Consider the following 11,817-nt stretch of genomic DNA (forward strand, 5'->3'; position numbering starts at 1 on the left):
TATCTCTACAAAATAAATAAATACATTAAAACAAGATAAATACTTCAAATGTATATTGAATGACGTACTGTATTATTCATATACCACAAGAAAATAGTTTAATAAACTCTTAGATCTATGCGTAAAACAAGGGGAAGGAAAAAAACACTTATTATTATATTCCTTGAATTTTGAGCTATAAAAACATGCCTTATTTTATGTATTACTTATTGTTATTTTATTTATTATATTTGTACTCACAAAAAAACATATTTTTTGCATTGCAGGATATAGGCATATGTATATTTTTTAGTTAAATAATAATGCATGTGTAAATAATCCAGTTAATCTAATATGATAAACATAAAAAAAAATAGGTATTTTGTTTTGGAGGAAACATGCTTAATATCACTAATTCAATAACACTGATTCATACTTTTAGGAAACTATATGCTGTTTTAAATCTTCAATAGCAAAGTATAATTCCATATAAGCAAAACCCAGAAAAATGGGGAAAAACAATCTAAACACGCAGAAATAAATTTCAAGAGGTGATTTTTTTATTCAAATAAATAGCCACATAAATAAAACATTATCTCTCATACACTTTCACACAGCCATGTACAATCTCACATACAGCAAGCAAGCATATCAGGGAAATATAACCAAAATAAAAAAAAAATCAGACAGAAGAGAATCTTTACAGTTCAGCATCAAAACATAGTGTTTCAAAAGTAACTACAGACTAATTTATACCTGCAGTGGAAACAAACACTATTTTCAAAAGCAACTGTCATCATAAAGTGCATAATTGTCAAACAGCAAATGAAATGAAAGTATAAAATGGGGTGTTTCAACTAACAAAAAGCATAAGATACACACCTCTTCAGCTTTCTGATATCTTAAAATCAAATGTTAAAAACAATTCACCACCACTGGATTTGTTCAGACAAAGGCACGAGTTTGGTGGTGGGTGAAAAGGAAAGGGGTGTAACACTGTTTCTTACATCACCTTCAATAGCTTTACCATCAACTCATCTTTTCCTGCACTGGTTTCAAACACTGTCGTTTTATGACCCATTTTGGAAACACAGTACAGATTTTTTCTAAACTACTAAAAACCATTGCACAAATATGTCGAATTCACAAAGACAGACATGCAACAGGATCATTTTGAGCTATAAAAACAGTGCTTCAAGCAAATGGAGCTTCAACAATGGCAACACACTATTATTTCATACAAATTGCACACAAACCCAGAAACACTTCTGAAATCTACTTCTAGCACCTAGATTGTAAGCTAAATATAAAAAAAATATATAAAATTCAAATCTATTGCTACAAGACATCTTCAGCTATGTATGTATGCATTTTAATCAAGAAAAATTATACGAGTATGTAAATGCATTGCCTTTCTGAGAAAGGGAGAACCTAAAACGATTGCTTATCAAATATTTGTTAACTAGAGGAGGCAGCTACTTTTTACATCTGAGCAGTAAGACCACGTTCGGGAAATTTAAACGTGCTACAATTGAATAAAGGAGAGCTTTTCGCTATCGTGACATCAGTTGAAAAAGTATCTCTTGATCTTCCCTGCGCTCTCTCTTTGGCTTTTCCTGTTGTTTTTCTAGTTCTGCCATTCTACAAAGCCAGCCTGGATGCAAAGGCAACCTGTGTCAACAAGCTGTACAAAATGGCCAGGCTCTTATTTCCTATGCTCATGCAGAATACATCATTTAAAAGATCTCGTACATACAATCATTACAAACTGAAAAAAACAAAAAAACAAAACATGCTCTATAAAAGAAAGAATAAAATAACATTATCAGGCATAAAGTACCTTTTGCTTTCCTACAACAGCTTCCTCTCCTGGTTCTACATTTCAATGTGAAATATTGCACTATACTCGTATTCTTTGTTCACTGTTTAAAAAAAAGCAAATTTACACCATTAATGAGGGTCATGGGTTCAAGACATTGTAATGGGCCTAACTTATTTCTCATACAGTGTGTGTTGAGATACAGCCTTTTGAGGTGAAAGATCAGTTATGGAGGAGGTAGTGAACTAATGGAAGAGGAGTTTGAGGAACCAAAACTGAATGGCTAGGCCGGACAATGTCTCCTAATTTCAGTAAGTCATTGGTAGGCGCACATTTGTATGCTCAAAATTGTCTAGTGTCTTTGTATATATGTGACTAAACATGAAGCAGCATTAAAGTCCTTGTCACAGACAGCGAAAACCCAAAGACCTGGTCTAGTAAACACTATGCAGTACCTCTTGTGCTTATATCTAGCTTACTCTCATTTGTCTCGACTTTCCCATCATGTTAAGGCGCTTCTTCATTGCACACACATCATTGGAGGCATAGTGTGGCTAGTTTGCGCGTCAAATGAAATGACAGTATTTTTTTTGGAAGTTTTGGATAAGTCAGATACTGCATTTTGTTTCAAGAACTTGTAGGAAGGAAATCAAAGAGGCAAAAAGCAATCAACTTTGGTCTTCTCTGGAGATGTAAAACACAAACAAAATCAACAGCTCAAGATCTGAAAGGAAATCATTGGAAAAATCTGTAAGGAAGACATCACCGTCCAATTTTCATACTTGTATAGAAGATAAACAAGCGTCTCTGACGTAATCATTTGCGATTGCGGAGGCCAGTTTTGTGTATGAGTGGACTCACTCGCAAACAGATGAAAACTCACACTATTCAGTTCCTTGTTCAGCGACCCGTCCTTTATTGCTGTGTGGACAGGAGCACCTGGCAAGGGTCATGGGCTCAATGAAGAGGTTGGTTATTGCTTCTTCTTATTTTCTCTGGTCATTCCAACACATATAGACACAATCGTGTGTCCAGAGAGCGTAAAACTGTCTCTCCTTTGCATTAGAAAACTATTGAGAGCATCCTCAAAATGAGATGCTTTCAAATTCTGACGCTCAACACCAATGTCCACTGGCTCACGCTGGACTAAGAGTGGTGGAAGCAGTCAGTATCATTCTAAGAACTTCTTCAAAGTCTTTGCCTTCTTTACTTGACCATGACACAGCTGCTGAGTTGCTGCTTTTGACCGGAACAGACCAGCTCCTGGACATCAGGTTCAGGCTCGATGCTGGTGCTCAGGCTCCAACTGCCCTGCTGGGGCAGGAGGGAGAAAGGCCCCTGGCATGGGATGGTGGGCTGGATCTGCAGGTGTTGTGGGGACTGAGGGTGAAGATGTGGCCGCTGGCTGATGTGCAGACGAGCCTCCAGAAGATGGGCAGCAGAGGCCACGGGGGACAAAGATGAGGATGAGGAGTCAAGAGACTGCTGCTGCTGCCATAGGTTGTGCTGGAAGGCGATGGAGGTCTGCTGGCACGGAGGGAGGATAGGTTGAGTCGGGGGGTTAGAAAAGAGGGCGGCGGGGGCAAAGAGATTGTTGGAGGGAGGAGATGAAGGGTGGGACTGTGAGAGGAAGAGTACAGGCTGCTGAGACTGGACTTGGGGCTGAGGCTGGTGCTGGATCTGTAGCATCCTGAATAACGAAATAACAACATAGTTTAGGTGTGTTCAAGAAATGTACCCTAGTGTGTCCTAATCCTGTTCCTAGTACAGATTTTGCATCTCTCCTTTATCTGACTCATCTGTTTCAGGTATTGGAGTCTCTACTAATGCACTGAATCAGGTGTGTTTGACTAGGAAGAGTACTGTGATGGCACCAGGAACAAGGTTGGGAAACACTCATGTATCTTCAGAAGTTTGGGAAATGTATGGATTTCTTCTCACCTCTGCTGGTGCAGAACCTCCTCCAGCAAGCTGCGGCGCTCACGGGGGCCGCTAGAGCCCTGAAGACTTGAGGGAGTGCACATGGCTGGGCCGAGCGACCCCCGGCTGCCTCTGGTGCATGAGGTCGGAGGGCACACCTGTCGTGCCAGACCTTTGATCTTGTTCAACCCCAGCAGGCCTTTTGCACGAGTGTTCTTCCTCAGCTGCTGTCTGAACGCCTTCAAACCTAGAGAAATAATCACAGAGTGGTTAGAAACTACTTACCCATGTGATTCTATAAACCTGGCACATGTTTTAAAGTAGATTTTTCATTTTTATGAAACTCACCCTGCGTTAGGGAGGTGTCTGAAGCCCTGCGCCCCTCTTGGAAGCTGGCTGCAAGCATGCTGCCTTGATTTTGCAAGAGGAGGTTGGAGGAAAGAGCAAGGGGTGTTCCAGCAGGGGCTAATGCCTCAGGGCCATTATTGGAGGCAAGCAGTGATGAAAGATCCCCTACAGCAGTGGAGAGAGCCGGGTTGGGGTTTGACGATGACTTCAGACAGCTGTCAGACGAAGCACCATCTGAAGGGCTAACTACAATACCTGAGAGAAGATGAGAGATGTAATTAATAACCAGATCCATTCATTAAGTCCCTCAGTTCACCCGTTATTAACATTTTACTTACAGGGTGGACTGCACTGGTGGAATCGAGCAGAGACCTCTGCAAGCGTGTGCCTTCGGGAGGTGGTGCTGGGCAAGTGGGGTGGCTGGACCTGCAGCATCCCCTCTTCCTCCTCCAGGTCATGAGGTCGCACCTCCTCGCTAATGGTAGTCTCCAGCAGGCTGTTGGGGGAGATGGATCGGTTCCACAGGAGCCCGTTCAGGCTGGCCTCCACCGGGCACACCACGCGCTGAGGAAGGGAGGGAGGCATTCAGGTTAGCCACTGCCTGTCTCTAATGGAGGAGGGGGATTGGGGGTGCACTGCATATCTGCAATATGAAACAGGACAGGGAGTCTATTTACTGAGCGACTAGGAAGAGAGGGGTCTAGAGCAAGGTCCTTGAGGTCCACTGTCCTGCAGATTTTAGCTCCAACCCTACCCTAACATAGTGATTCTGAAGACCTTGATTAGCTTGTTCAGGAATGTAATCAGGGTTGCAGCTAATCTCTGCAGGACAGTGGATCTCAGGTTACCCACCCCTAGTCTAGAGAGGGATTACGTCAAGCTCAAGGGAAGTACTGACCTGAAACAGGCCTCCTTGTTCACATTCCATCTCTGAATGGACAAGGGTGTTCACCTTGGTGGCGACAGGGAAGGCTGAGGTTCTGAAGCTTTCAGATGACTCCATGATCACCTTGAAAGTGAGATAGTCAGAGGAAGAGCTGAGTTAGCAAAGGGAGATTTCATCTCAAACAGGAGACTGTCTTGGCCTCGCTTCGACACTCACCTCAGGGGTGGAGGAATCGGACGCTGTCCTCGATCTCTGATTCCAGGCCCCGCATTGGCGGCTCAGCTGCTGGCTGCGGTGCTCCTTCACTCTTTCTAGCAGCAGGTAATAGATTGCTGAGAAGTGGTTGTAGCTACTATTTTGCAGAGACTGTGGAAGGCAATCGAAAAACTGTTTTAGACACAGTGACCATACCAAGTGTCACTTTAACAGATGTAATGAAACGCAGGCAGTCTGCGTCAAGAATTAACTTCTTAAGGGATATTACCAAAAGCTAAAAGCAACACAGCATGGCAGCTTTCAAAACAGATGCTACCGTGTTTATCCTATCTGTGCCAAAAGACGGACATATTTAAAGCTGCGGGAAGCTGGATATGGTGTTGTTTTTATTCCAAGGTGACAAATTGACAATTTATGTCTTTCGAACAACATATATTAACCCTTGCTCTGGTAAATGAGCCCTTCCCTGCTCGAAATAACTAACCCTGTACTGTTTGTAGCATACACATGTCTGTATCTGCCCTTTTTCTCACCTCCACAGTCCTCTGTCTGTCAATGCCGAGGGTCTGCATGATACCCAAGACGGGTTCACTGTAGTCTCCAAGGTTGGAGTTGTAGTCTGTAAGGGATAGGGAAAGGGTCTGGTGGGGTGCACTGGGATCTGCGAGCATCCAGCGGTGCTGCTTGATCTGAGCCACGCTGATCCGCTTGGCTGGGTCGACCACTAGCATCTTGCGAATCAGATTTTCACAGTCTGGACAAAGAGACAAGGAGGTCTCGGTCAAAAATGGTTTTGTTACAATGATGCAGCATTGTACATGAATAGAGGGAGTGAAGAGCTGTACCTTGTGACATGAAGAATGGTATTCTGAAGCGGCCCTCCGTCACTCTCTGTCTCAGAGCTGGAAGACTGTCCCCATCAAAGGGCAGGGACCCGCACACCAACACATACAGAACCACACCTAGACTCTGTGAAAGACACACATTTGAAGCATGTATTAGATTTGCATTTATATTAGTGCTTGCAAGACAGCAAAAAAAAAGTTCTACACATCTACGTATATAATATTCAGTATGCAAATGGGTGTTAGCTAAAGGACCAGTTGCAATTTGGAATGCAAATAAGACAATGACATGTTCATAATGACAATTTCATCTTCAGCAGCTGTGTAGGACATCAGGTGAGCATCAGATTGATAAACATACCCAAATGTCTAACTGTGGCCCCTCATATTCCTTCCCCTCAAAGACCTCTGGAGCAGCGTATGGTGGGCTTCCACACCATGTGGAGAGAGGCTCCCCAGCATTGTAGAAGTTTCCAAATCCAAAGTCTGAAAGAAATGGAGAAGTGAGTTCTTTGTTGATTTAAGGACTGATTACTCATAAAACTGCTTCAAAATGGTGTGTATGCCTTATATAAAACACTATAATGAATAACTTGTGTCAGAACTGGTTTAATTTTATTACTGATCCTAACTGTGAATTCAGTAATTAATATTAATTAGGCCACTTGTAATCTGGCTATGGGAAGTGTTTATGAGCAGGGCACATCAATATGTGAACCATTAAAAGCTTATTTTCTTTGCTCACCTGCCAGCTTGATGTTCATGTTGGCATCTAGCAGCAGGTTTTCAGTTTTGAGGTCTCTGTGGACTATGTGGTGCCGGTGGCAGTAGTCCACCGCCGTCAGAATCTGCCAAAACTTCTTACGAGCCTCGTTTTCACTCATCCTTCCGTTGGACGTCAGATAGTCTGTAAAAAAGAGGACGGCTTAGAAAGGGAGGAGACATCGCCTTAAAAACACCATATAAAGACAGAACCAAGCCTACGGTTTATCTGGGGAGACAGCCATTGTTTTTTTAAAGGCCGAGTATATGACAGGTGAAGAGACAGAAATGTTATACTGTTTAAATCCCTAGGTGGTGAGGACAAGCAGAGGTAGAGCAGCTTATCCCTTTTACATAGTTACATAAAGCTTCAAAATCCAACACCTGTCTCGCGCTGCGCTCGCTCACTGACTCATTGCTCTGACGGCAATGTTGATCTAAATAATTCTCTCCCCGTCAGTCATCATTATCCACAACAACTGGACAAGAGGTTTTGGGAGAGCCACAGACGTCAAAAACAACAGACGCCCATCAGCCTTTTTACAGATTACTTAGTCATTCATTTACAAAAAGGTTTCCACTTACCAAACATTTCTCCATTTTTTGCATACTCTGTCACGATGTACAGCATGTCTTTGGTCTCCATGACCTGTAAAGACAAAAACATAAGAGAATTTAAAAAAAATAATAATTTAAACTATTAATTACTATTATTATTATTATTATTATTACAAATGATCACATTTTGTGCATGTAGCATCAACAAGCCACTTCTCTTTTGACCCAAATTTCCGTTCTGTCAGCTTCTACCATAGTTTTTGTTGTTCATACATGACGGGTTAGTTTGTAATGATATGCGCCATTGTATAAGAGTGTGGCCAAGCATTTCCTGAATGCCCCGAGCACACACACATACGCATGTCTTTCTCAGATGCCTTCTGTCTGATCCATCAGTACCACTAGAGCAGCTAATGACAGCTGAAACTTTATCTTCCCCAACCCGTTTCTTTTGAACCATAAAATGCATTCACACATAAGACCTAGTTTGAGCACAAAGGCATGCAGTGACACAAATGGAGCTGTAGATCAACAATTAATAACGTAAGAAATTATAAAAGAGAGGGTGTATGACGTCCTCGCCCTTTATGGGAATGTCCCGTAAGTTCCCGGCAGAGGCCTGAGGGAGAAATACTAAACGCTGCATGTTGCGCTACCAGCGAGAGTTGCACAACAGGTTCTGTGCTGTCCTCTTTTTCTCTTGCTGAGAAACCCTGTGTAATCGCCCATATACGTGCTCACACTCTCGACACTTGAGGTCAGCGCATAACATAACGTGTCATGACCCACGTAGTCAGACAGGAAAAGGGTCTTTATCTCTAGATAAACCCGGCGTCCAAAGACTTCAGTGTTTAGAGTCAACCCAGAGGTGCCAATGATGTCATAGCTTCCTTAGAAACCCCATCCTGTTCAGCCCACAGAGACATCTCCCTTCGTCACTACTGCAGAGGGAGATGAGTGAAGGAAACTATTGATAGTTTTGAATAGAGTGTGTCTGAAGTGGATGAGAAGCTAAAAGCAATAAAAAAGGCCTGTTTGTACAAGAAGCATGAGAACAGAAACAGTTTATCAGAGAGGCCATGGGTCACCAGTTCTACATTTTTCATCTCAAGGGCTTTTAGCTTTAAATAAACAGGGCTTCAGTTATGAAAGTGGGAGGTACATTTAAGGTTATCTGACACTAAAGCGGGATCAAACTGAAAGCTGAAAACCCAGGACACTTCGTGAAGGATTCTTACTGACACTGCCTTCATCAGCTTATATGTTACATTAGGATATGTTTTAATTAATTGATATGAAAGACTATGCTGAAGGAATGGCACATCCAGCTCGTATCAAACTACAACTGCTGCTCAGTTCCCAAAAACTTCCGTGAGAGGTCAGATCCAAAGAAGTGAGGTGTGATGTTATTCCGAGGGATTTTAGGTTTTTCGCAACCTCACTTCTCAGTATAATCTGCAAAATGCTAATCTCTGAACAAAACAAACTTAAAACTGTACAGGCTGTGAGAAAGAATGTGCTGACATATTAGCACTCTGTACTAACCTGACGCTGTTTGCACGAGTGTGTGAGCCAAACTATGGTGACAAAACAAGCCCAGGGATCAAATCAGATTGTACTTCTTAGAGATTTTTCCTCTGGCTATCTTCACGTGACTTTGCAGACACATTGCACTTTGAATTAAGTCGGAGATTTAGACCCTGTATCCTTATGTCCAACACACTCTCTACTTTTCAGTGCCTCTACTTCCCAGACAAAAACACATTTTAGACACAGATTAAATAATATTTTAAAAAACAATGTGAGCCAACAAATCACTTCAAAACAGCCTTCAATACAAATTGCAAATTAAAAAAGTTACACTGTGCAGTTGTTATCTTCAGGATCTTTTTCTACCTTGTTTGGTGTAACCACACATAGTATGTTTTTAATTCAATAAAAACTGTTTTAACTGGAAACATATTTAACAGTGTAATGCCGTGGACAGTTGCTATGCAAAAGCCGAACGCAAGGAAGAAAGTAACTTCAGTCTATTTATACATTACACGCTATCCAGATGTACTTCCAGGGAAAAGCACCTCACCATGTGCCTGACCAATGCTTAGACACTCACTCACCATTAAACCACACTCTCTCAATGCCACTGAGCATGCTAAATTACACAGCACTTCCTCAGTTTAACTGACATTTGGCATCGTAATAAACTTCAAAAATCCTTACCTGATAGAGCTTTATGATGTGGGGGTGATTGAGCAGCTTCATAATCTGAACCTCCCTGTAGATTTTCTCCAAATTGGCAGAGTTTAGTCTTGTTTTATCAATTATTTTAATTGCAACCTGCATGAAAATAAAGCAAAATGCACATTTAGAAATGCAGCTGAATATACTGCACATTATTATTGTTATTATTATTTACAGATTTGGATGGAAATGACAAAAGATCCTAAATAACTTTTTTTTTTTAATGCAAAAGTTTCAAATATTCTGCAGGAGGATTACCTGTGTTTTCGTTACTTTGTGTCTTGCCAGTTTGACCACAGCGAAGTTTCCCTTGCCGAGGGTTCTGATGATCTCATAGAAGCCGACCTGCAGAGGCCTGGCCTGGGCACAACTTGACTGAGAGCCCGCGCTGCTGTCTGTCATTATAACCATGATGCCGGTTTGGTGTATGCCGAAGCGCAGCGATAACTTCAATTTATCTGCAACAAACCAGAAATGCTACGTTATAAATGCGCTCGAATAGTATAATAGTGCACTTGAGCTACAAATGTACAAAAATGATTATTATTCGTTACTAACAATAATTCCCATCACAACCTTCACAAAACAGTCTATACTTGCTTTCTAAATCAATAAAACAATATAAACATTTTATTTTAAGACGCACTGATATAAACACATTTCCAGCTCACTTAAAAGCAAGTTAATGTCATTGTAATAGTCATTCAAATTGTAGCATACAATAACTAAAAAGTTCAGACTAAACGCACAATAGGCTAAGAGGTAAAAGCAGCGCGCAACGTCCATAATAAATGTCCTTGAAATTCAGAGAAATGTCACATCGAAAATAAGTAAACGAAAACATAGGTATATAATGACAAAGTGTATCTGTTTTACACACGGGTGTCATGGGAAATACGAAAAGGGAACGTACTCTTACCTTTAAAACACGAATAAATTCCACCTCCTTCCACAGTACAAGTGATTTTTAAATCTGAATTTACAAGTCATTCCTTGTACAAATCTTGAGGGGAAAGAAAACTTGTTTTTGTTTTTATTCTGTCTTGATAATAGTTCCTATGTACAGCGATATACACTTTGACGGAGCGCGCTACTATGTACAAGGTGCCGCTCCAGCCACTGAGGCTCCGCTCTAGAGCAGCTCTGCTGGCATTAGACGAGCGCTACAGGCTCATGGTGTGATGAGGGACTCCGCCTCCTCCCCCTCTTGCCATAACAAACTGATACCCGCCTCATTAACGTCATACTCGCGTCAGAGCTCGGAGCGGGGCGCGAGGCCGGTCGAGCGCACAAGGCAGAAGTTGCCGAGCAACTGTGCGGGCTCGTCGTACGGTGACGCCAGTGCTGATGGAGGGGTTGCTTGGAGATGAGGACGATGACGCCAGTGGCAGAGATGTGTCGCCGCTCTCAAGCTGTTAGTGTTATGAGAAGGCTCAGAGTCTCTGCTCCACCTGCTGGAAGGCATGCGCACTTCGCGAGCTGTCAACTTGCTTGACATGCTTGTGTTATTTGAGGAATACAAAGAATGAATTATGGTTCTGCTGTGTGGACGCAAATGAGAATGCGTGTTTGTTTTCGAGCGATGGGGTTCATCCAAGTTCCAAGTATACATTAACCCCTAAAAGAAACATGTGGGCAACTTTTGATACAACACATCTACATCCATATGACGTTTCTGGAACTAATTTAGTTCGCTTTTATTTTGCTATTGTAATAGAGAGTTCTGATTCATTTGTCGCTACTTGTTTTTTACTTTGCATATAAATATTTACATATGTACACACATATAGCTTAAATATCCTGCTTATATGGACAATTATTAACAAAGTAAATAGCAAGCTGTCATTAAGCAAATACTTTTATCCATACTGATTTTTAGTGACGCTCATCCTAATGCAAAACGTGACCCACACACACGCATAATATATTAACTTTAACTTTCATCAACAAAACTAGCTGGCAATGAATACAACTTTTGCAGCATTTATTAATCTTAATATCTTAATTTATGAATACATTTTTAATAATGTACTGAACATGAACACGAACATGTTATTAACTACATTAACAAAGGTTAATAAATGTGGCCCTGGACGACAAAACCAGTCATAAGTAGCACAGGATATTTAGAAATAGCCAACAATGCATTGTATTGGTCAAGTTATTTTATGCCAAAAATCATTAGAATATTAAGTAAAGTTCATGTTCCATAAATTTCCTACTGTAAATATATCAAAACTTAA

General features: G+C 41.4%; 1 protein-coding gene across 1 annotated transcript; it reads right to left on the reverse strand.

The window, feature by feature from the left end:
• Positions 1-517: 517 nt before the first annotated feature.
• sik1 (salt-inducible kinase 1) lies at positions 518-10,765 on the reverse strand. The gene is made up of 14 exons (XM_051118877.1): positions 10,494-10,765; positions 9,833-10,032; positions 9,554-9,670; positions 7,361-7,424; positions 6,759-6,920; positions 6,375-6,499; positions 6,014-6,137; positions 5,702-5,922; positions 5,169-5,318; positions 4,965-5,075; positions 4,405-4,630; positions 4,067-4,321; positions 3,740-3,965; positions 518-3,488 (listed from the first exon to the last, which is right to left on the reverse strand). Exons 2-14 carry the CDS (start codon positions 9,983-9,985, stop codon positions 3,005-3,007), a joined length of 2,418 nt encoding a protein of 805 aa, XP_050974834.1. The 5' UTR covers positions 9,986-10,032; positions 10,494-10,765; the 3' UTR covers positions 518-3,004.
• Between the last annotated feature and the right edge of the window lie 1,052 nt (positions 10,766-11,817).

The sequence above is a fragment of the Labeo rohita genome, chromosome 9 (assembly GCF_022985175.1).
Source record: "Labeo rohita strain BAU-BD-2019 chromosome 9, IGBB_LRoh.1.0, whole genome shotgun sequence".
NCBI classification, from domain to species: Eukaryota; Metazoa; Chordata; class Actinopteri; order Cypriniformes; family Cyprinidae; genus Labeo; species Labeo rohita.

Bases quoted from the DNA above. Each gene is read 5' to 3' on its own strand.
- sik1 (XM_051118877.1), bottom strand. From the start codon at position 9,985: ATGGTTATAATGACAGACAGCAGCGCGGGCTCTCAGTCAAGTTGTGCC. The intron at 9,671-9,832 runs GTAATCCTCCTG...ATTTTCATGCAG, and splicing joins ACAAAGTAACGAAAACACAG to GTTGCAATTAAAATAATTGA. The intron at 5,923-6,013 runs GTACAGCTCTTC...CTCTTTGTCCAG, and splicing joins ACCATTCTTCATGTCACAAG to ACTGTGAAAATCTGATTCGC.